Source organism: Mobula birostris, chromosome 19 (genome assembly GCF_030028105.1).
Source record: "Mobula birostris isolate sMobBir1 chromosome 19, sMobBir1.hap1, whole genome shotgun sequence".
Lineage (NCBI taxonomy): Eukaryota > Metazoa > Chordata > Chondrichthyes > Myliobatiformes > Myliobatidae > Mobula > Mobula birostris.
The window spans coordinates 8747208-8773384 of NC_092388.1; the positions used below are offsets into that span (position 1 = coordinate 8747208).

The 26177-nt window shown below is 41.7% G+C and overlaps 1 protein-coding gene across 3 annotated transcripts in view; it reads right to left on the reverse strand.

Annotated features, from left to right (window-relative positions):
• Positions 1–245: 245 nt before the first annotated feature.
• plekha8 (pleckstrin homology domain containing, family A (phosphoinositide binding specific) member 8) overlaps positions 246–26177 on the reverse strand; it is a 59386-nt gene continuing 33454 nt past the window's right edge. For all 3 annotated transcript variants that reach the window (XM_072282992.1, XM_072282991.1, XM_072282989.1), the window contains 9 exons: positions 22927–22964; positions 21548–21678; positions 19260–19443; positions 16201–16286; positions 9493–9551; positions 8846–8976; positions 3074–3144; positions 1806–1867; positions 246–1704 (listed from right to left, as the gene is read on the reverse strand). In XM_072282992.1, coding sequence (XP_072139093.1) covers positions 1507–1704; positions 1806–1867; positions 3074–3144; positions 8846–8976; positions 9493–9551; positions 16201–16286; positions 19260–19443; positions 21548–21678; positions 22927–22964 — 960 coding nt within the window. In that variant the 3' untranslated portion in view covers positions 246–1506. The remainder of the gene's footprint in view (positions 1705–1805; positions 1868–3073; positions 3145–8845; positions 8977–9492; positions 9552–16200; positions 16287–19259; positions 19444–21547; positions 21679–22926; positions 22965–26177) is intronic.

A 26177-nucleotide genomic window follows, 5' to 3' on the forward strand; every position in this document is an offset into this window, starting at 1 on the left:
CTGTCGATTTGTTGCTTTGCAAGATGGCATCGATCTGCAGTCTCCATTGGTACATTCTGCTTGGTTGCATTCTCTGCGTTCTGTCAAGCACTGTGTCCCCAGCACATCTTTGTTAACACAAATAACATATTTCACTGCATGTTTCAATGTATGTGATAAATAATTCCGAATCTAAAACTTCGTGAAAACTACCAGATGTGATTTTGAACGACTCCAATTTCTCCAGACATTTATTAAAAGTGCAATGTTTTATTAAATAAGTATAAAATATATCTATATATGTACAGATAGTGCATTTCTCAGTTAAATAAACTCTAGTGGCAATAATTGCACAATGTCTTTTTACCGCATCATAGAAACTATCTTAAACTAGATGGAGTTAGAATAAGCTCAGTCATCCAGTTGGCAACTTGGGTGCAAGAGCATATTAGCCATAAATAGCTCTGACAACTTCTTGGCATCGAGCAATTATTTTAAAGTGTTCACACCAGCATTTATAACGATATCCCTTTACAACCAGATCTCCCTCAGAATATGGTTTGGAACCAACATCATTAACCCACTACCCCAAGTTAGTGTTTGGTAGAAGTTGGTCTGTTTCATTGGCTGATTAATTTAATCCCTTTATTTCATGACGTGCCACACAGTTTTCAGCTACGTTCACTTCATTGCAGAAACATTCCTAGGGGCACTTGAACTGGAATAACTAAAACAGGAAATTATTATTAATAGTGCATAGATTAGTATGTAGTAACTAGGCTCAAAGCAAATCCTGTTTAACGCTCTATAAAAACATCACAGGTGTTCTGTCGTAACATTCTCAAAGCCTTTGTTTCCCCAATCCTAAATAAATTACTGCGGACCACTCCGTAAGTCAGATTTAATTAATTTGCATTACGGCTGTGAAAATGTAATGGAGTAGATTTAACTCAGTATAAACCATATCAAATTCATTCTCTATCAGAAGGCGCAGGCTGACTACAGCTAGCCAACTGCTTACAAATATCCACACATCTCAAAATTTTTAAAAATGGCAAATGATTTTGTGCCAATTATTTCTTTTAAATAGCTGAGTCATCTTTGCACATGCTGGGTGTGCATAAATTTACACAAGAGAGAAATATAATGCAATTATTTTCAATATTAACTTAATGGAATAATTATGAACAGTGATTAGTGTTTCAAATCCCTTGACTTTCATTTTTTTTTTAACATTTAAGAAATACTTTGGGAGTTACTACTTTGATGCACAAGGACATGTTTGAACTCAAGACTGTCCTGTAAATATGCCACGATCTTCTTACAAGTGTTTTGAATTAAGTAGTACTGCACGTGTAGGAATGTCCCTGTTTGTTTGTGCAGTGCACGCCTTCACGTTGTTGTAAATCGATAGAATACAGTTCGATGGGCTGAAATACAAACCAATGTTCTTCTGCACATTTAATTTGTGGTGTTAGAGTCTCGCAAATTTCTTTTTTTTCCAGTCAACACTATGTTGATTCATTGTTACACCACTTCATCAGACTCCAAATTATATTCTTCATACAAAGCATCCAGGATCTCTATTTGCTTTCCCATGGCTGGAAGATACTGGTTTAAATCTCTCTGCATCCCTTCATAGAATGCTTCCTTCTGCTCATCTCCTTCATTTATTGCGAGGGCTGCCATAAACGCCTCGTACAATGGAGCAGCTCGCAATGCCAACTGCAGGGTTGAGAATAAATTCAGTTTATGAAATTTGTTTCATCTTTGCAAAAAGAAAACACCACTTAAATGCAAAAGATGTATATTCAAAGTGAACTTACTGCGAAGACACCTCGAACCACCCATCCATGGTATTGCCGCAGAGTTCTACCATAGGAAGCATCTGTGCAAAAGAATACGAAACAGAAATAGTGAAAGGACGAAAAACCCAAAACACTTATCAGCTATTCAGAATTAAAGAAAACAGCAACTAGTTCAAGTGATAAACACCAGAAGATCTGCAGATGCTGGAAAACCAGAGAAACACACACAAAATGCTGAAGGGAATTAGATCAGGCAGTATCAATGGAGGGGAATAAACAGTCTGTGTTTTGGTCTGACACCCTTCATTAGGACTGGAAAGGAAGGGGACAGAAGCCAGAATAAGAAGGTGAGGGTCAGGGGCAGGAGTACATGTTGTCAGGTGATAGTCAAGACCAGGTAAGGGTGGAGGTGGTTGGGTGGAGCCCAAAGCATTGACTGTTAACTCCTCTCCATAGATGCTGCCTGACCAGCCAAGTTCCTCCAGCATTTTGTGTGTGTTGATGTGAAATTTGTTGTTTTGCAGCAGCAGGACAGTGCAAAGATATGAAAATACTATAAACTACTATTAATTAGGTTGGATTATATTCTCAAGGCATTGAGTCTGAGGCTTGGTAGAAGGAGCGCGAGTTCCTGATTTGGTATGGAAAAAGTGGTAGTGATTCTGCAGGTGCTGGAAATCTAAAGCAACGCAGACAAAATGCTAGAGGAACTCTGTAGGTCAGGCAGCATCTATGGAGGGGAATAAACAGTCGACATTTCGGGCTGAGAACTTCCATCAGGACTGGGAAGGAAGGGGACAGAAGGTAGAGTATGAAAGTGGGATGAGGAGGAGGAGTACGAGCTGGCAGGTGGGAGGTGAATGAAGTAAAGGACTGAAGCATTCAAGTGATGGATCAAATGGATCAAATAGATTAGCAGTTTATTACTGTTTCAACAAAGTTCCACACAAAAATATGGGAAACTTACAAAAGGCAAAGACAATCTTCCTATTATTCTGGCCAGTTTTGATCGTGGGACAACATCATTAAATAAGCAGGTTATTAATCCCACTGTTACTTGTGTGATGCATTTGAACTCAGTTGGTTTGTTTTGTTTGCATCAAGCACACTTCAAATAATAACTGTGACTATTCCAAGAAAGCTAATGCATACAGGAATGCAAGTTCTTTCTTCCTTTTTCAGCACTGTTTTTCTCACAGTTTTTCTCACTCCATAATAAAAGGAGGACACAGCACAGAACAACTAAAGTGACAGTTTCATGAAGTACTTGATTAATTCAGACTCACTTAATGCTTTCTGGATGTCCTTTTCGCCATTATTCACTTCTTCCAGGAATCCCTTCAGAAATTTCAATCCTCTGTCGTAAGCAGTTAAAGGAGAAATATTATGATTTTTTTCAGAGCAATTACTAGTATTTTATTAGATACTTAAATTGTTTTATAGTCTATGGGTAAAAGTAATACTGATAGCTGCCACAAGGTGGCGCTGACACATATATACACGAAAACCTAGAAAGATAACATTAAAACTGATACAACACACATCAAAGTTGCTGGTGAGGGTACAGTCGGCTACATTAGCTTCATTTATCACGTGTGCGTCAAGGCATTCAGTGAAATTATTTGTTTGTGTCAACGACCAGCACAGTCCAAGGATGTACTGGGGACAAACCGCAAGTGTTGCCACGCTTCCAGTCTCAACATAGCACGGACACAACTTATTTACCCTAACCTGTCTCGGAACGTGGTTGGAAGTTAGAGCACACAGAGGAAACTCTTGCGGTCATGGGGAGAACGTACAAACTCCTTACCGACAGCAGCAGGAATTGAACCTCCACCTTCTGATTGCTGCCGCTGTTAAGTATTGCGCTAAATGCTACACTACCTTGCTGCTGTGATTGAAACACAGACATGCGTTTCTCAAAGAGAAAGGTGGTACAATCTGCAAGGTAAAATTCTGAAAACTAAAAGCCAATGAGCAAAGATACCACTTTAACTAAACAAGTCATATTTTTTAAAGCAAAGTAACTAGGGGAAATGCATGAACTTCTCTGATGCAGGATATGATCTGAAAGCAAATGCGATACATTTTGTTTTTTTAACAATACTTTGGGATACATTTATATTTATAAATATATAAATATAAATTCATAAGGATATTTGGAATTATAGAACCAAAATGGGTAGACAGAATTAAGAAAAACTACACAATCTAATTCAATAGGCAGAAGGGGCCTATACTTGTTCCCAAATGCAACTTCAAAGATTTTTTTTTAAATCTTAAAAACATCTAATCTACTTTATTTTAAAAATTTATTTAGAGATACAGTGTGGAACTGGCACTTCCGGCCAATGAGCCACGCCACCCAGCAACCCACTTATCTAACCCTAGCCTAATCACAAGACAATTTACAAAGACCAATTAACCTACCAGCCAGTATGTCTTTGGACTGTGGGAGGAAGCCCGAGCACCAGGAGGAAACCCACACAGTCATGAGGAGAACGTACAAACTCCTTAGAGATGGCACTGGAAGTGAACTCCAAACTGTGGTGCCTTGAGCTGTAGTAGCATATCGCTAACTGCTACATTACCTGGGCACCCTACTTGGCTCTGTGAATTACCTATCTGATCTTGAACCCAGTGAAAATACTGTAGATTATGGTGTTTTTTGATATGCAACTCAAGAGAAGGCCCCAACTAGCCATAAAGCCCATAACATTTTATTGTTTTCATTCACTAACTTTAGTGCGTGATGCTAATGTAGTGACAATGCAGTGTCCATGGGGCGGGCACTGAAGGTATGCTTGAGGCCCCTATTGGTTGAGGTTGACCATGGTTGTTCCAGCTAACTACGTGATACCCACAAGCCTGGGCAGTGTGATTTGGAGAGCAAGCTGTTGCCAATGTAGCAGGCACCCCCTCTCCACACAGTTGATGAATACAAAGGAACGCAGAGGCCGATGCAGATTTCAGCATCTGCTGAATCTCTTGTGTTTATCACCTGAGCGAGAGTGTCTGACCTAAACACCCGATGACCCCAGGTGACATCACTGATTATGTGTCCGATCTCTTACAATGCATCTCAGAATCCTAAGTTTCTGCACTGTTTTATGCACTGCACCACTAGAGGGCACTATTGGTTAAGTAAGTGAACAACTGATTTCTTTCACTGGAAATCTAACAAAGTCGGTCTTTTCTTCAAGTTCATATTTAATTGTCATTCAACCATACATGAATATAGCCAAATGAAACGGATTTCCTCCAGGGGTAAGCTGCAAAACACACTACCAAATGCACACAGCGTACTGCACAGCACAAATAGCACATACAGTTACTATTCCAGAAAAAAATCCAGTCACAAAGTAAAAACAAAAATAATAATATAGACCAAGTCCCTGAGTGGCATGATGAGATTGATGCTAAATTGTCCTGGTCCAGCTTGTCTTTCCACTGAGCAAACACCAGAGGGCAATGGCGAGTAAACATCTCAGGGTAGCACCACCTTAGGCTAGGCCGAGTCCTCACCACAACTGAGGCAACACAGCCCCCCCCCCCACCTTTGGTCTTGCCAATGAACTAGAGAACCAGACTTGTAATATTCTGTGTTATCCATGTCCAACAAGGAACTGTGATCACAATAAAAACATCTACGACAATCACTTATACCTTTTTCTTTTGGACCATGAACTTTCTCAGCACAATGGTACACGACAAGTTCGAGTGACAGTACAACCACAGTAATTACGTATGAAGCTGGTGAAACTGAACAATTGTCAAGGGGGTTTGGGATTGCTCTGAAACAGTTGTAGACTTGACCTCCCCCTTCTTCATTATGAAAAACAAGCTGTAGAAAATACTTAATTTCAGTTCCCAACCTATGCCGGGCTTGTTGGTTCCAATAGGGGTATCAAAAACTCACTTGCAACCTCTGTTCAATGTAAATTTTATTTATCAGGTTCAAGTACACATTTACTGTCATCTGAAACAAAACGTTCCTCCAGACCACAGTGCACCCACAAAACACACAACACAAAATATTACAAGGTAATAAAATATAATGTATTATTATATTTTAATCATTCCTTAATATAATTTTTATGTCCTGCGCTGTAGTGCTGCTGCAAAACAGCTTTTGTGACATTGTGTATGACTGATTCTCTTGGGAATATAATCATACAAGGGTTGTAGAGCATTAAACATTCCGACTCTGATGAAAATCGATAAACTGAATAAGAGCAGAAACCCATCTCTAATTATATTCTTCCAAATGAATACAAATGAAGATAGAAATATTGCTATTAAGGAGGAAGAAAGTGAAATATTATATATATAGAAAAATATTAAAAGGTTTGGCACATGAATCACCACAAATGCACAAATTCCATCCCAAACTCTCAGACACTCAGTGGCCACTCTTACTAGGTACACATGCTCATTAATGCAAATATTTAATCAGCCAATCATGTGTCAGTAATACAATGCATAAAAGCATGCAAACATGGTCAAGAGGTTCAGTTGTTGTTCAGACCAAACATCAGAATGGGGAAGAAATTTGATGTAAGTGACTTTGACCGTGGAATGGTTGTTGGTGCCAGATGGGGTGGTTCGAGTATCTCAGAAACTGCTGATCTCCTCGCACAACCATCTCTAGAGTTACAGAGAATGGTGTGAGAAGCAAAATCAAAACATTCAGTGAGCAGCAGTTCTGCGGGTGAAAATCCCTTGTTAACAAGAGAGGTCAGAGGAGAATGGCTGGACTGGTTCAAGCTGACAGGAAGGCAACAGGAACTCAAATAACCACGTGTCACAACAGTGGTGTGCAGAACAGTATCTCTGAATGCTCAACACGTTCAACCTTGAAGTAAATGGACTACAGCAGCAGAAGACCATTCAGTGGCCACATTAGGTACAGGAGGGATCGAATAAAGTGGCCACTGAGTGAATATATAGAGAGAAACATCAATAGGTCTGGCACACATATCACCACATCTGCATAAATTTCATCCCAAACCCTTAGAAATTCAAGAGGAAATACAGAAGTGTTCTCCACTCACCTTTTTCCAATCTTCACTGGCTACACGTGTGATGCCAGAGGAGTTGAAGATTGTTAACATGATTTTTTCCCACTTTTTACGTATTTATTTAGAGTCAACACAGAACAAGCCTTTCTGGCCCAACAAGCAAGACCCAGCAACCCACCTAATTAACACTAGCCTAATCACAGGGCGATTTACAATGACACATTAACCTACTAGCTGGTGTGTCTTTGGACTCTGGGAGGAAACCAGAGAACCTGGAGGAATCCCCCACAGTTCATGAGGAGAACGTACAAACGTCCCACCGACGGTGCTGGAATTGAATTCCAACCTCCAGAACGCCCTGAGCTGCATCAGTGTTGTGCTAACTACTATGCCACCGAGGTGCCCAAAAGAAACTGAAATAGCAGAGAGCGTTAGTCTGATTAACTGAAGGCTTGTTAGGCTAACAGAGAGGCAAGTGAATTGCTGGGAAAAGTACTGAGTGGGAACTCTAGCCGACATTTTTAACCCCACGTTACGCTGCTGCTGTTTAGGGAAGCAGTGAAGGTGGTCTTCCTCTGACAGTGTTCAGAGCTTCCTTCATCATGTCAGTAGCTTCCTCTTGGTTTTCACTACTGTCAACCATGGAAATCCCGGAATACTGTCACACTCAGATATAGAAGGATTCTTCATTGCTGTTTCCGTAACAATTTCGTTTTACCAGTCAGGGTTGTTAGCCCTGAGCTGAACCCCTGAACCTGGAGGACTGGTGGACCACTCTCAGTCTGTCCTCTACTCTTTGACCTGTTTGGCATGGGTGACCCTACCCAGAGCCAAGGCATAAAGCCCTGACCCTGGCTTCATACAGTTCCCCGGGTCACTCACACAAGCCTCCAAACCACAACAAAACTGGTTCTCTTGGAGGAGCCAACAGTTGGAAATACGAAATTACCTCGGACAGTCAGTTTGGCTTTGTTAAAGGACTAAGTAGAGTGAGGAGAATGCATTTACAACTTAAAATAGTACAGGCCTTTTGGCCCACAACATTGAATGATCCTATATAAACCTATTCTACGGTCAATATAACCCTTCCTACCTACACAGCCTATACGCGTCCCCTATTTTGCATCCAACCACGTGCCTGTCTACAAACAGGCATCAATGGGGACCATGTCGATGTATAGAAGCTTGCAACAGTCTTTGGTGACATGCCAAATCTCCTCAAACTTCTAATAAAGTAGAGCAAGGAACATGACAAACTCCCACATAGGAAACTAAATCAGGAAAGTAAAGGCCCAGGGGATCCAGGGCAGGCAGCAAGATGAATTAAAAGTTAGTCCAATCGAGGAGGGAGAGAGAGCAGCGTGGAACGGAAAGAGGAACCTTTGTGGCCACAGAGCATAGATCAAAGTTCAAAGTAAATTTAAACAAATTAAAATAAATTTAGGTTAACTGATAGAAGGATTAGAGAGAAAATATTTTCATCCAAAGAAAATAGGGTCCAGAACCCAAGGCAGTGGAGCCAATATCCCTCACCACAGTTTAAAAGTTACCATTTGAGCATATAGAAAAATGCAATCAAAGAAGAAAAGAGGGGGTGTTGGGAAGTGCGATTTGTCTAAACAGCTAACATTTTGGCTGGCATGGATACGGTGAGCTGAATGACTCCTTTCAGTGCTGTGGGCATCAATAGTTCACTCATGCGGGTTTGAGACGCCAAAGAACAGTCAGCTATTATACAGCCAAAATGGGAATTCAAAGGTTTTTAAAGGATAGGTGGATGGTTGGAGAATTAGGGTACAACGGATTACAAGGAAATAAGAGGGGGAATGGGATTGCATGAAATTATGAAAAAAATATGAGAAAACAGTTCCTATGTGGGTCAAAATCTTGGAGACCCAGGGACCACCTCCACTGGAATGATCCCTTGGGCAAGTTCCTGACAGCGTGCCAGTGACCACAGATCCACAATATAATGCGAGCTACTGTCTGAACAGAAAACATTTTGGCAAGGGAAATTAAAACCCCGCTGGTACTTACCTCTTCAACCAAAGGAGGGCCTCGGTGGCCGAGTTCCTCACCGTCGCGACCTCCGTTTCCAGTTCGTGCAGCACGATCTTCTGCAGAGTCGTGAACTTCGTGGTATCCGTGATGTACTTCTGGTTTATTTTCTGGAAATTTAAAAACATCACCAAGCAAGTGAACTTAATGAATTTATTAAAGCACCACCATCATTGTGTGCCAGGCCATATAATGTGGGCGATCATGGTCTTTCCATGATGATTGTTCTTGGAAAAGGTTTCTACAGACGTGGTTTGCCCATTGCCTTCTTCTGGGCAGTATCTTTACAAGATGGGTGATGCCCACCATTATCAATACTCTTTAGAGATTGGCTGGCGTCAGTGATCGCATAACCAGGACTTGTGATATGCAGCATCTGCTCCTACGACCACCCACCACCTGCTCCCATGGTTTCACATGACCCTGATCGGGGGCTGAGCAGGTGCTACACCTTATCCAAGGGTGACCTGTGGGCTAGCGGAGGGAGGGAGCGCCTTACAATTCCTTTGGTAGCGACGTTTCTCCATCCCACCTCTCAAACCAAAGCAAAAAGATCCCAAATATCCAATATAACAAGTAACCAGAGATAGACAAGTTGGCTGCTGATATAATAATGAAATACTCACCTTAATATTACCCACAAAGTCTAATTTAACAGGAGCAAAGACTGTTGGACCCAGTTTATCTGCAAAGGGAAAGTGATAGCAGTTAGTACAGAAATATTTAACCATTTACATTGTAAAACGTTATAAACATTAGAATCAAATGTATACATTTTGGATTCGCTTAGCAGCCCACCCAGCATTTCAGTTTATTTAATTCTCTTCAAGTCAATGTTCTGAAAAGCACTTTTGAAAAGTTACTTTGCAGAACTAAATTGACAATTTCACTGACAAAATTTCTCAGACCTCCCTTAAGTGACACTTTCTGGTGTAGTACATTGTAAATTTAACAATCTTGCAGTATTATCAAAAGAATGAATACAAGAAATTATTTTAATCTTTATTTTCCCCCAGCATTGTTTGATTGGATAAGTTAGACATAACCGAAAAGATTTTATTTGGTCACCTTCCTTTCTCTCTGCTAGATTGAAGTGTTGCTGCTAAGTTAACACATTTCATGTTACATGCCGGTGATAACAAACCTGATTCTGATTCTGACTCAGGAACACTAATTCCCTGGACAGTCCCAAGCCTGGCTGGGAAAGGGGGAATGTGGAACAATGAGCTGGCAACGCCATCCTGTAAAAACCCAGAGTTACAGAAACACCAACAGAAGCTACAAAGACCTTGTCCCTGGGAACACAAGCCAAGGACAAAGACTGTCATGAGCTGCTGCAGATGATCTGTGCCCAGTGGGTTGACGGACTTTGAAAGAACTCAGGAACACCAGACAGAATCAAGTTTATTATCAATGATGTGAAATTTGCTGTTTTGTAGCAGCAGTACAATGCAAATACATAAAATTACTACAAATTGCAAAATAACTAAGTAGTGCAAAAAGATTTACAGTATGAGGTAGTGTTTATGGACCATTCAGAAAACTGATGGAGGGGAAGGGTCACAAGATTAGGCTGGTTTGTCATACGCGCCTACAGAACGCACGTTCCTTTTTAGACTTTCCCCAGATACAAATGGAATTGTATAAGACATCGGCGAGGCCTAATTTGGAGTACTGTGTGCTGTTCTGGTCACCGACCTACAGGAAAGGTGTACGTAAGATTAAAAGAGTGCAGAGGAAATTTACGAGGATGTTGCCGGGATTTGAGGAGCTGGGTTCTAGGGAAAGTTTGAACAGGTTAGGACATAATTCCCCAGAATGTAGAAGATTGAAGGGAGGCTTGATAGAGGCATCCAAAATCATGAGGGGTATGGATAGGGTAAATGCAAGCAGGCTTGGTCCACCGAGGTTGTGTGAGACTACAACCAGGGGTCATGGGTTTGGGGTAAAAGGTGAAATGTTTAAGAGGAACATGAGGGGGATCTTCTTCACTCACAGGGTGGTGAGAGTGTGGAACAAGCTGCCAGTGCATGTGGTGGATGCTGGTTCAATTTTAACATTTAAGAAAAATTTGGATAGGTACATGAATGGGAGGGGCGTACAGGGCTGTGGTCCGGGTGCGAGTCGATGGGACGAGCCAGGCGAATGGGTCTGTTTCAGTGCTTCAGTGTTCCATAGTTCTAAATGGAGAAGTTTAGACAGATTTCATTTTCCCCCAACCATTTTGCACTAAGGCTATGCAATTTGGCACTCCTACCATAGATCTATGAACACTTCTGCCAAAATATCAACATCAACACATTGATGGTTTCTTTGGTTGTATTATCAAATTATTCTGTTCTTATTCAAGGCGTGTGTACCTGGTCACACTGAGCACCGTGTTAGCAGAACATATGCCATGGAGTCAGTGTTGAACAGAAAACAGGCCTTCGGGCCCATCTAGTCCGTGGTAAAGTTTGACAAATATCTGATATTCTCCTAAACACAAAAAGTTCTGCAGATGCCAGAGACCCAGGGCAACACACCCGACATGCTGGAGGAACTGAGCAAGTCAGGCATCATACATGGCGAGGAACAAACAGTCAACGTTTCCTCAGAGACTTCATCTCTGTAGACGCTGCACGACTTGTTGAGTTCCTCCAGCATGTTACGTACGTTGCCCTGGACTTCTGGCATCTGCAGGAGCTTTGGTGTTTAAGAGAATATCAGATACTTCTCAACTCCAGCACAGACTAGATGGGCCAGAGGGCCTGTTTTCTGCATGATTCCGACTCCACGGTATATTTCCTGCTAACAGTAAGAGCAGGTGCACACTCCCTTACAAGTACAAAATACTTTGATGGTACAGCCATTTCCCAACGCAACACTCCTGATGAAGTAAGGGAAGAGAGGGAGTCCCAGGAAGTCACAAAGATACATCGGCACAAACTGAAATGGCATTGTGAGGAGAAAGCTGTGGAGGTTGTTTGACCTAGGCATCATATTGTCCAGTAGGTATTTTGGAGGTCAAGAATGAGCCATAAATCTTGTGGTTACAGCCATTTTATTAGGTGTCATAACAAAAAAAAATAACCAACTCATTCTAATGGATTTATTTAAGAAAATGTATTTACTTATTCATTATGATACAAGATTGCGAGTCCTTCCGAGCCACATCACCTAGCTGGATTGGAGAGCCTCTCTCTCAAGTGACTACAAAAGCTGTAAACTTGTGTCTGTCCTGAATAAAGACTTTTATATCTACCAGCTTTCTCTCACTGGTGGCTTCGTTCACAGTCACATCACACGCCTCACTAAACATACACAAGTTATCCCTGGGACCCCTGTGTTTTTTTTTCTCTCGATTAGTTTTGGAGTTACAAAACACAATTCACAGTCAGAGATCCACTGGACGTTCAGGAAGCGGAGATTGTTTCCTGTTGCCGAACAGTTCAGAATCACATGTGCTGTTTGCAATATGCACTGAACACAGCTGATGGCATTCTGCTCATCAGATTCAGATTTATTTATCACAGTGCATCAAAACTCGTTGATGCATTAACAACCAACAGAACCCAAGGATGTGCTGTGTGCAAGTGTCACCACACATTCCGATGCCAACAGAGAATACTTGGCAGAACAACACAGTTCACAACAAGCAACAAAACAACAGCAGGAAAAACAAGCCCCTTTTGTCCTTCCCACCCATGCACATACACGACCCTCCAACCCCAGGCCAGTCTGTCTCCAGACACCCAGACATCCCACCTCTCCCGGAAGTTCCGGGAGTCTCCCGCATATTAATAGTGGCTCCCTGATGCCCGCAAATTATATACAATATCACGGAAATCAAATTTTTTGAGAGCGAGCAAGAGCACGCGAGAGAGCGAGCGTCAGAATGACCATGAGAGAGAGAGCGCGCCATGGGAGACTGTTCCAAAAAAAGACAATATAAAACGTACGTCACCCCAGACTACCCTAAAGTGTACCCCCGCCTAATAGGGGTCAAAAATAATGACAGTGTTGCTGTCTGCACTGTTTGCAACAATGACTTTTCTATTGCCCATGGTGGGTTAAGACTGTAAAAGACATGTTGAGGTGAGTTTAACAGGTGTCATTCATTCATTAGCATAGCTAACGTTAATTAAACTAGCTGGCCAGCTGCTAAGAAGCTACTCTATTGCAGACATCCCACCTCTCCCAGAAGTCTCCCGCAAATTGATGTTGCTACCTCCCTGAAATGAGTTTTTGCAGGGTGGGATGTCTGGACACCAGTCTCCAATGGACTCGCACATTCACAGACATTGGGCCTTAACTTCCGCAGTGGACTCAGGGTCCTTCCACTGGGCCTTGGCTTCCAGACTTCCGATCACCCTTCAGGCTTTGATGCTATCAACCCCAGGACTCTACAATGGCGACAAAAGAGGACACCGGATGAGGGCCCTGGACTCCAGGTCTCAAACACCAGACTCTCCGATGATTAGGATCCCGAGCACTAGGCCTTAAGCTCTTATCTCGGCAATTCGTGCACGTAGGAGGTCGCCGTCAGTCATGACTCATAGCCTCACAGAACTCGATGATGACTCGCTAATCTGGGTGGGGGAATGGGGCACCAGCCCTCATCCTTGCTAGTGCGCCAGCCCGATGTCTGACGACAAATGTCCTCCATTTCACGTCCATGTTTCTGGCAGATGCCTAGACTCTGGCTGCCCTGATGCACATAAACTCACCTCACTTTCCTCCCGCACGTCATACACTTGGAAAATGGCAATTAAAAAAAATAAAAAGCTAGTACAACTGAGTTTTGTCTTAAAGACAAACCCTTTGTAACACACACAAAACGCTGAAGGAAAGCTGCCAATCAGGTGGCATCTGTGGAGAGGAATAAATAGTCGACATTTCAGGCTAGACTCTTCATCAAATCACAGTCATAGTCATACTTTATTAATCCCGGGGGAAATTGGTTTTCGTTACAGTTACTCCATAAATAATAAATAGTAAGAGAACCATAAATAGTTAAATAGTAATATGTAAATTATGAAATAAGTTCAGGACCAGCCTATTGGCTCAGGGTGTCTGACCCTCCAAGGGAGGAGTTATAAAGTTTGATGGCCACAGGCAGGAATGACTTCCTATGACGCTCTGTGTTGCATCTCGGTGGAATGAGTCTCTGGCTGAATGTACTCCTGTGCCCACCCAGTACATCATGTAGTGGATGGGAGACATTAACCAAGATGGCATGCAACTTAGACAGCATCCTCTTTTCAGACACCACCGTGAGAAAGCCCAGTTCCAGCCCCACAATATCGCTGGCCTTACGAATGAGTTTGTTGATTCTGTTGGTGTCTGTTACCCTCAGCCTGCTGCCCCAGCACACAACAGCAAACATGATAGCACTGGCCACCACAGACTCGTAGAACATCCTCAGCATCATCTGGCAGATGTTAAAGGACCTCAGTCTCCTCAGGAAATAGAGACGGCTCTGACCCTTCTTGTAAACAGCCTCAGTGTTCTTTGACCAGTCCAGTTTATTGTCAATTCATATCCCCAGGTATTTGTAATCCTCCTGGTAAGACTGGTAAGAAAGGGGGAAGAAGCCAGAATAAGAAGGTGTGTGGGGAGGGGAAGGAGTACAAGCTGGCAGGTGACAGGTGAAACCAGGTGAGGGGTAAGCTGGGTGGGTGGGGGATGGGAGACGATAAGTGCAAGAGGTAAAGGGCTGAAGGAAGATGGAATCTGATAGGAGAAGGGACCATGGAGAAAGAAAAGGAGGAGGGACACCAGAGGGAGGTTTCTCCTGACTCCTTTGTCTAATCCACAACCTCCCAATACATCGTCATCATCATTAGTACTTTATCCAACCAGGTGACCAGGGTGATGCGTGCCGTAAATTTGCATATGCACTAAATGCCAATTCCAGCAGGCACTATCCAAATAGCTGTAATTACACAGTGTGAAGATGGCACCAAGCAGCTGATGTCAATTTTAAGGTAGCTGGAGTACTGCTGATTTTAATAGGCAACTAAACCAAAGTTAGGGCAGTATGGTAGTGTAGCACTTAACACATCGCTCCACTGCGCCAGCGACTGGGGTTCAGTTCCGCCGCTGGCCATAAGGACCTTGTGCATTCTCTCTGTGACTACATGGGTTTCCTCCAGGTGCTCCGGTTTCCTCCCACAGTCGAAAGATATACAGGTTAGTTGGCCACATGGGTGCAACTGGGTGGCGTGGACTCACCAGACCAGCAGGGCCTGTTACTGTGCTGTATCTCTAATTAGTAAATCAATAAAAACATGGACTTTGAGCAACAAAGCTCAATTATTAAATAATCTCACCTCTTGTATCTCCTTAATAACATTTGTTGTAATACAATTCTTCACATTAACTAGGGACTAGGTGAGAATAAGAGTTTGGCCCGGACTAGAAGGGCCGAGATGGCCTGTTTCTGTGCTGTAATTGTTATATGGTTATATTAAGCTCTTTTGAGAAGACCCTCTAAAGTGGCAAAGCTGATTTGTTGGAGGCTTCAAAAGCCCAGAGGTTCATCTGCGGATTGTTTAAATTTTACTTGTTTTGAAAGGCCTTGTCACAGCAATGACCTCCTGAGATCAATAAACCCACAGAAAGAGGCAATCATAACTGTATTATTATCCTCACGGATTTCTGCAGAATGTAGTCTTCAAGATAAACACTAATTTTACTTTCTGTTTTCAGCAGCTGTACATTAATATTCATTTAAAAAGTTGAACAATTCTTAGGTCTTAAAGAAAATACTCAAATAAATTTTGAAAAGTAATCTACTGGTGCTAACTTCATCACGGATGGGAGGGGAGTGGACAGCCATGATTAGGATGCAGGTCGATGGGACTAAGCAAAATAATGAACTGGATATGCAGAAGGGCGTTTCTTTGCTGTAATGTTCTATGACTGTGGAATGCTGCATCGGCTGACCTGGAAAACTATAGAAATCTTTAGCTAAAAATTTGCTGCAAAAATTATATATTTGCACAAGGTAGATCTGATGTCAATGCTTCAATGCTTTCACTCCCATGCAGCTCCATGGAAGTTCAAAGTTCAAAGTAGCATAGCAGTTACCAGAATGCTATTACACTGCCAGTGACCCGGTTTCAATTCCCACTGCTATCTGTAAAGAGTCTGTGTGTCCTTCCCATGACCAGAGGGATGACCTCCAGGTGCTCCGGTGACCTCCCAGTTTCCAAACACATACGGGTTTTTTATTGGTCATATGAGTGTAATGAGACTGTGTTCGCTTGTTGGGCCGGAAGGGCCTAGTACCAGGCTGCATCTCTAAATAAAATAAATAAATCAAACTGAAAGATGATGCAACTTCCTACCTAAAACCGGAACTATGGCATAGCAAGATTCCAGAAACGGCAACGTAGGAATTCCATTGTCTTCTTCAAATTCAATGTCGTTAAATCTGGAAAAGAAAACAGTTGTGTTGTATGTAACTGTTGAAAAGTATCAAAAGACCGGAATAAGATGTAAGAAAACATTTTGCTTAAAAAAGAAATAGAGATGGTATCTTGGAGGACAAATACAAATCTGGATGAACTTCAACCTTGTATCATCTGCTTGGCAAACAAACACGTGAGCCTGCACACATGGAGGCACAAGAGATTGTGTCTCCTAATGAAGTTCTGATGAGGCGTCTCATCCCAATATGTTTATTTCCCTCCACAGATGCTGCCTGACTCGCTAACCAGTTTTTACAGGAGCACCACTGACAGTGTTCTGAGCAGTAGCATCACGATCTCTACAGGAACTTCTAAGCACCTGACCGCAAGGCCCTACAAAGGACTGCGAGGACTGCTTAGAGGATCACTAGGGTCTCTCGTCCACCCATTCAAGATATTTATCAAGAGTGCTATGTATGCAGGGTCTTCAGCTTTGTCAATGATCCCTCCCATCCATTTAACTATCTCTTTGAACCCCTACCATCAGGCAGGAGGTACTGTAGCATTCGGACAAGGACTGTTAGGATGGGAACAGCTTTTTCCCCTCAGGCTGTGAGTCTACTGAACTCCCTGCTACCACCCAGGTCTCATGAAATGCCAGTAGCATTATATTGCTTACTTTTTCCCTTCTGTTATTACTGCGCTTATGCTAAATATCAATCTTCTGGAATATATTTGATTATATGTTAATTTATTTGTGGTAATATTGCTTCATGTATAAGTTATATGCACTGCTTCGTGCACCTTGGTTGAGAAGAACATTGTATCGTTTGGCGGTATGCATGTGTACCAGGGCTCCCAACCTTTTTTTATGCCATGGACCCATACCACTACCCAAGATCTGTGGACACTAGGTTGGGAACCCCTGATGTACATGGTTGAATGACAATAAACTTGAATTTGACCTTGAACTTGCTGAGTTCCTCCAGCATTTTGTGTGTTTTGTTAGAGAAGCCTGCAATTACATTAATTATGCCTCAAAATAACTTTTCTGATCTTTCAAAGGGATGGATCATAATCTTAAGGAATGACAAACGGTGAATACAACCATCATTTATTCGGATCACGACTCAATCCAATGACCACTTGGTGAACTTTTTAATACAGATTTATGACATGAAACTGGAACAGCATGCCAGCTGAGTTACCATCTCGGCCAAGAATTCAAAGTAAATTGATTGGCAAAGTATGTACATGTCACCATATACTGCCCTGAGATTCATTTTCTTGCAGGCATTCTCAGTAGAACAAAGAAATACAATAGAACCAATGAAAAACCAAACACAAAGACTGACAATCAATGTGCAAAAGACAACGAATTGTGCAAATACAAAATAAAACAAATAACAAAAGTAAATAAAGACTGAGATAACAATAGTTGCAGATGCACAGAATTGATGGCAGAAATAACATCCTGCTATTTTGTTGTTTTTAAATGTAGGGGTGGCACGGTAGAGTGGCGATTAGCACATTGCCATTACAGTGGCAGTGACGCAGGTTCAATTCCCGCCACAGTCCGTAGGGAGTCTGTATGGTCTCCCTGTCACTGTGCGTGTTTCCTCTCCGTGCTCCAATTTCTGCCCACCTTCCAAAGACGTACAGGTTAGTAGGTTAATTGGTCACATGAGTACAAATGGACAGCGTGGACCCATTGGGCTGGCAAGGCCTGTTACTGTGTGTATCTCTAAATTAAAATTTAAAACAATTAAGTACACAGGAACATATAGACACTGGTTAGAAAAGAAAATCAGGAATAGATCATTTAAAGTTTCTGTTCAAGTTGCTGGAATAACTTATCAAAATTGCCTCAATGAATCTTTTTTCACTTATTTAACTGGATACCAACAATTTTTAACAAACTGCATGCTAGAGGTGCAAGTAGCAAGCTGACCTAACTCTGGACATGACTGCACAAAAGGGCCAAACCTGATGCCTATGAAGTTACCCCCAGTCAATGGGTCAACGATGCACGTGGAGCTCACCTACCCAGCACCTCTTTTTCCCTGTCAATACACAACCGCGTTTCTCATTGATGGACACATGGATAGTATCGACAGGAGGTATTAATGAGAAAAGGGCATGTCTTGGGTGGTGGGGGTCCTTAATGAAGGATGCCACCTTTATGAGGCATTGCCTTTTTGAGGCACTGACTCCCCACAACAGCATGGTTTTACAATCTTATGGAATAGATGGGTATTGGACAAGAAACTACAGTAATGACGCATTCAGGAAACACAGCACAGCTGTAGCACTAAAATTTCAGATCGAGTGAATTTACTATTGGAGGTCCATAATGCATCTTAGCAACAGATTTTGGGTGACGTCATATGCACTTAGTGAAAATCAAACTCACATACAAGGAGACATCAATGCAATCTCTTTTTTAAAAGTTGCTTATAAATAGTACTATTCAAAATCCACTAAGTAACTAAAACCAGGATTAGCGTAGATCTCCACACATCAAAGATGTTAATTCTGATGAGCTGAAGCACGTGATCATTATCTGATTATACTTGCTTGCTGAAGGTTAGCTCTACAGCAAAAAATATATATATATACATATATATATATACACCAGTTTACTCTGCAGCTAAATAATTATAATATTAGTTATAACTACTCAAAGTGTTGGTGACAGTATCTGAAATTTGAACAAAGCAATCTGCAATGCAGGAACATACAAGTCTTGCAAATCTTTACATAATATGGTGTAAACATTATAATTATTATTAAAGAATTTTAGTTACAAACTGTTTCTCTGTTATAAATAATTAGTAATCACTTCATTGCCTCTTAGTCAATAAACTGAAATGTACTTTGGAAAAATAAGCTTAAATTTAGTTGCATTTAGAAAATTATATGTTATTACAAAACAAACCTAATCTTATTTCAAAAAAAAAGTAACATACAGTGCCTCCCAGATGAAATATTCTTACCGCTGATCCATTGCACTGAAGAATGTCTGTATCGACTCCTGTTCTTCATCAGGTATAGAATTTGTCCCACCTGGTTCTTCACTGTCCTTTCCTGTTCCTTCGGCAGATGCAGAAGGCTGAAGTTCAATATTCGCACCAGAGTCCTCTGCGGCTGCAACTGGTAATTCAGAATTATCCATCATCACTGATGAGAAATAAAACAAGAAGAGAATTAAGAAGACTTCCCTTTTAAAAAAAAACTTGCTTTTAAAAGCAAATTTAATGTTTATTGGGAAAAAAATACAAAAGCCACAACTAAATTTGGTATCAAACACTGCTTTCCCCCCCCTCTAAGTTATCGATAACAAACTTCTAACATCAGAAATGTTTCCAGAAGCAGCAGCTTGTCCAAACACCAATAAAAAGATCATTGCTCTTTTAGATGATTAACCATCTTTTAGATGATTACTTTGAACATACTTGCAAAGAGCAGCAGCGGGATTCCTGATGGGACCAAGTTTTGCTTGTGAGTGTGATGTTGGTGTTTCAAGGGGTGGACTTTATAACCTCATGGTAACTAGAAAGACTTGTTAAAAAAAATCCAAACTGCAAGAAACGCTGTTAAAATTTAACTTGGTGCTTTTGCTGAAAACAAAGGCCAGCATTCAGAGTGGAGGCAGAAGCTGTTCAAGGAGTGCACTGTATTGCACCATGCTCGGCTTATGAATTTGCATACTGTTGTGGTACAAAGTACAGTGCGCCTATTCTTCAGCCTTATTCACTGATAACAAAAGATAATGGAAAGAGAAAACAGTACAAGTATGTAGGAGGATAGATTACATCAGTATCCCTTTTGTTGAACTGTTCCAACACTTTTAGGAAGCTTACTGAGTTTCTAAGAGTTAAAAATGTTCATTATTTTGTAAAGTGAGTACTAAAATACTTTCTCAAAGAGGTTTAGTCATTGTAACGTCAGCAGTGGATAACAATATCCAATATGGACAGGGTTCCTATGCAACCGATGTCCTAACTTTGTTTAATGTTGCAGTACCATTGGACCTCTGCAAGTAGTACACTTGGTGGCCACTATATTAGGTACTTCCTGGACCTAACAAAGTGAACACTGAGGGTATGCTTGTGTCTTCTGCAGCTGTAACCCATCCACTTCCAGGTTCAATGTGTTGGGGGTTCAGGGATGCTCTTCTGCACACCACTGTTGCAAGGCATGGTTATATGAGTTACTGGCGCCTTCCTGTTAGCATGAACCAGTCTGATCATTCTCCTCTGAACTCTCTCATTAACAAGGTGACTTCACGCACGGAACTGACGCTTACTGAATGTGCTTGTTTCTTTCATCATTCTCTGTAAACTCCAGCGACTGTTCTATGTGAAAACCCCAGGAGATCCACAGAAGATACTCAAATCACCTCGTCTGGTACCAACAATTATTCCGCGGTCAAAGTCACTTCCTTCCCCATTCTGATATTTGGTCTGGACAACAACTAAACCTCTTGACCATGTCTGCATGCTTTTATGCATTAAGTTGTTGCCACATGATTGGCTGATTAGATATCTGCATTAACGATTAGGTGAATAGGTGTACCTAATAAAGTGGCCACTGATTCTCTATCTACAGCAGCTCCTCCAGAACAATGAATGTAATTTTTCATTTCTGAACACATCATGCAACAATTACCCATGCACTCACTTTACAGGTGAAAATATGGTGCTTCAGAAAAATACTGTAGCATAGTGGTTAACGTAACAGTAGTGTAGTGATCAGCCTAACACTGTTCAATTCCTGCCACTGTCTGTAAGGAGTTTGTATGTTCTCCCCGTAACTGCATGGGTTTCGTCCGGAGTATTCCAGTTTTTTCTCCACTATCCAAAGATGTGCACGCTAGGGTTAGTAAGCTGTGGGCATTCTTTGTTGACGTCAGAAGTGCGGTGACACTAGCAGGCTTCCCCCAGCACATCCTCAGTTTTTGCTGGTCGTTGAAGAAAACGACACATTTCACTATATGCTTCAATGTACTGGTGTCTAATAAAGCTATTCTTTAATACCCAAGACTGCCAACTCATTTTTTGCCTTTGTAAAGTATATTACAATAAAATTTTTAAATGTGTTAGCATGGAAAAAATAAAGCTTGTTGGTATATTCACCCACTGGACAGCAACACCCTTAAGAGAAACTCAAGTATGTGGTTGAAATGAACACCTCCCATGATACTCTTTAATTATCACATATCATTTCCATGCCAAAATCCAACAAAGACTTCTCTTAGGGGGATTTGCTCCAATTATCTTACCCTCCACATTTTCAACACTTCCTCTCCAAGTTCCTTGATGCCGATGGTCATCTTCAGACTGTGACCTTTTCTGAGACTTTGCCTTGTTCTCTTTTATCACTAATCCATTCTGACAGTTTTTCAGTTCATTCCTGTGGTGAACATAGTTAAATAGTTGCCCAAGCAGCAATAAAGTCAAAAGTTGTGGCTTTAGGAAAAGGCAGTAAGGTTGATGAAGTTAGTTCTAAAGATAAAGATTAGCTCTATTTTCACATGTATAATCAAAGCATACAGTGAGATGTGCTGTCTGTGTCGAGGATTGTACAGGGCAGCCCACAAGTGTCGCTGAGATTCTGGTGCCCACTTAACAGGTCCACAGCTCACTAACCCTAATTGTACATGGGAGGAAACCAGGGCATCCAGTGGAAACCCATGCGGTCACAGGGAGAATGTACAGACTCCTTGAAAACAGCGATGGGATGTGGCAGGGCACCACGGTAGCGTAGTGGTTAGCACAACACCATTACAGCTCAGGGCAGCAGAGTTTGGAGTTCAATTCTGCCCCTGCCTGTAAGAGGTTTGTACGTCCTTCCCACGAGTGGTGCTCCAGTTTTCTCCCACATGCCAAACATGTACCAGTTAGTAGACTAACAAGTCATTGTAAATTGTCCAGTGACTAGGCTAGGGTTACATCAGTGGGTTACTGGGCAGCGTGGCACGTTGGACTGGAAGGGCCTGTAACCGGGCTACACCTCTAAATAAATAAATTCCAGAGCTAGCACTTTAATAGAGTTACGCTAACTATGCACTGTCCCCTCTAAGCTGCACAGGTGTGTAGCCACACGGTAACTGAAATGCTCCCACACACAGTCTTTGTTGCCACTCAGCCGGTCCAAAAAAAAAAGGGAATGTTGCTGCTACGCTACCGTGCTCCCGCTTTGCTTAGGAATAGTCATTAAACACGTAAGTTTCCGAAACTGCCAATATTGAAAACATAGAACAGTACAGCAAGTACCGGCCCTTTAGTCTACGGTACTGTGACCATCCTTTAACCTACTTTAAAATCATTCTAAACTTTTCTATCATCCATGTATTAACTGATTTGAAAAAAATAACATATTCAGAGATCACTGAAATAGTAATTCATTTTATAGATTTCCTGGATTAACATTGATTAGTAAATTTCAATGTAATTTTCAGGTTGAAACAGAAAGTCCATCATTGCACACTTGCAGCTGCCTCCAGCAAATCCTCCGAATGTGTTGGGTCATTGATGCAAACATTGTACTTCACTGCATGCTACATGTGACAAATAAAGCTAACCTTTATCTTATCTTCAATTATTAGCTTCTGATTTGCGTAATTCACTTTCAATGGCACCATAATCTATGAATTATTACCTTTCTCTCCAACTGTAGCTGGGTGGACGCTGTTTAATCTATAAAATAATTATAAAAGAACACAAATTATAAAGTAGCAACACTCCCAAGTCCTTTAAGAGCAGCAAAAGACAAAGAGATGATTATGAGTTTTGTATTGACTTTTAAGTTTCACATTCTTATTTCATCAACATATTACCAACACATTTTCGGCTTCAACTTAAACTTAAGTACGTTTGAAACAGCAAATTTGGTATTTCAGTTTCCCACTTTATTCCATATTTGATAGACGTTTGTCATTTGCCCAATTTCTACACGAGTTGGGGCTGATACATGTTAAGTCAGTCCAATTTTTATACTATTGTCTTAACAGTGTAATTATTTTTCCCCCTCTCTCTTTCAAAATGCTAGTGATTGCTGTTTTTATTGTGATTTGGGTGAAAAAGAAGCTCTAGTTTAAAATATTGGAAAACTGAGCTCTTTGAACTACTGCAGAAAAAGCAGCATTCACTAAATCTCACTGAAAGTAAAGAAGCAGACTTTTAGACAACTTTATTAATTGGAGTTATACTTCATCGCCTTGCTGGTAGAAAACTGCATTCATCTGAAGAGGACACTGGGTTTATCAGTGGGATTAGCCAAGACCTATAAAAATGAAGAAAGGCATGTCTTCAAAGACTATGCCAGTGAAATCTAGTTGTCTCACTGAATGCTGTTTTGTGCTCGTATTCTCTCTCCTACTAACTGAACTGAGGTACACAGAACAGTGCAGCACAGGACAGGCCATTCGGCCCACAATGTTGTGCCAAACCAGCTAAAAAGCAAATCAAAAACACCCACACACTAATCCCTCCTTCCCACAACATGCCTATATCCTTCCATCTTCCTTACATCCATGTACCTACCCAAATGCCTCTTAAAAGTCTCTAATGTATTTGCCTCTCCCACTATACAAGGCAGTTCATTCCAGGCATCCACGACTCTGAGTGAAAAAACTTACCCCTCACGTCCCCTCTGAACCTACCCCCTCTCACCTTCAATGCATGCCCTCTGGTATTAGACGTTTCAGCCCTGGGAAACAGATACTCTCTGTCCACTCTATCTATGCCTCTTCAGAATCTTACAAACCTCTATCAGATCTCCCCTCAGCCTCCACTGCTCCAGAGAAAACAACCCAACTCTATCCAGCCTCTCATGATAGCACACGCTCTCTAAACCAGGCAGCATCCTGGAGAACCTCTTCTGCACCCTCTCCAAAGTCTCAACATCCTTCCTGTAGTGGGGCGACCAGAAATATATGCAATACTCCAGATGTGGCCAAACCAGTTTTATAAGGTTACTTGGTTTTCTCCCAGGAATAACGAAGCTATTTGTAGAAGGTCTACCACAGGTCAACTTAAGCCTATAAACCTAGACTACAAGTTGAACCTGGGAAACAACCTGGGAACAGTTCTCATATAATGTTTCCAACAGTGCCAACGATCAGCGATAGCAATTCAGTTCACACCACTGTCTGTAAGAAGTTTGTACGTTCTCCCCATGACTGCGTGGTTCTCCTCTGGGCTCTCACATTCCAAAGACACACCGGTTAGAGTTGGTGAGATGTGAACATGTCAAGTTGGTGCTGGAAGCATGGCGGCACTTATGAGTTGCCCCCAGCACATCTTCAGTCTGTGTTGGACTTTGATGGAGACAATGCATTTCACTGTATATTTCAATGAACATGTAACAAATAGAGCTAATTATTATCATTTTCACAAACTGAAACTTCTAAAATCATAAACTCATGTAGCCATATTATCATTCATACCAGTGGATGCAATTCCAACAATTATCATTAAAAGCTATTCGATTGTGCTACTTGTTCAGTGATCTTTGCAATGATCTTTGTTAGAATGGAAACCCAGTAAAATAATAACTTTTTAAAAATCTCTTTCTCAGCAGTAGAATCTCTTTAATCTGGGATGCATTAGATTACACACTCAGTATTTGAGTCATCATCATCATGTGCCATGTTGCATGACGTTGGCAATTGTGGTCTTTCCATGACCATGATTGTTCTTGACTAATTTTTCTACAGAAGTGGTTTGCCATTGCCTTCTTCTGGGCAGGGTCATTACAACACAGGTGATCCCAGCCATTATCAATACTCTTCAGAGACTGTCTACCTGGCGTCAGTGGTCACATAACCAGTACTTGTGATATACACCAATTGCTCATACGACCATCCACCACCTGATCCCATAGCTTCACGTGACCCTGATCGGGAGGCTAAGCAGATACTACACCTTGCCCAAGGGTGACCTGCTGGCTAAAGGAGGGAAGGAGCACCTTACACCTCCTTTGGTGGAGACCATCTCCATCCCTCCACTCTATTTATGTCTTACAGTTTTATTTATTTAGAGATACAGCAAGCTAACAGGCCTATCCCGCCCAACAAGCCCATGCTGCACAATTAACTTTGCTTTCTGAGGGACTGAAAAGAGGATGTATGTGTAGTGTATTCAGCACAGATTCCTCTTAACAGATTTAATTAAGACCATAAGACATATCAGCAGAATTAGGCCATTTGGCCCATCTGGACTGCTGGGTCATTTCATCATGGCCGATCCATTTCCCTCTCAACTCCATTCTCCTGCTTTCTCCCTGTAATCTGATTAATCAAGAACCTATCAACCTCCATCTTAAGAATACCCAACTTGTCCTCAACAGCAGCCTACGGCAAAGAATTCCACAGGTTCGCCATCCACTGGGTAAAGAAATTCCTCCTTATCGCCATTCTAAATGGATGTCGCTCTAGTCTGAGGCTATGCCCTCTGGTCCTAGACTTCCCCACCATGGAAAACATCCTCAATTACATCAAGCTTCCAGACTTTGTCATGCTAGATTTCATGCATGACCACACCAGATAGCTGCATAAACCAACTGAGACCATCAATGTCCATGGTCGATCACCGAGTCCCTCAGCTTTTCTGTGTACGAATAGATTACAACTGCGTCACAGCTTGCAGGTCTTCTTCCCTGTCAGTATTGGTATTATATGATAAACACAAGAGATCCAGCAGATCTAGAGATCCAGTGTAACACACACAAAGTACTGGAGGAACTCAGCACATTAGGCTGTGCCTATAGAGGGAATAAACAGTCGGCGTTTCCGGCTGAGACACGTCATCAGGACTCACCCCAAAACATCAACTGTTTATTGCCCTCCATGGACGCAGCCCGTCTTGCCAAGTTCCTCCAGCATTTTGTGTCTGCTCCTCAAGATTCCC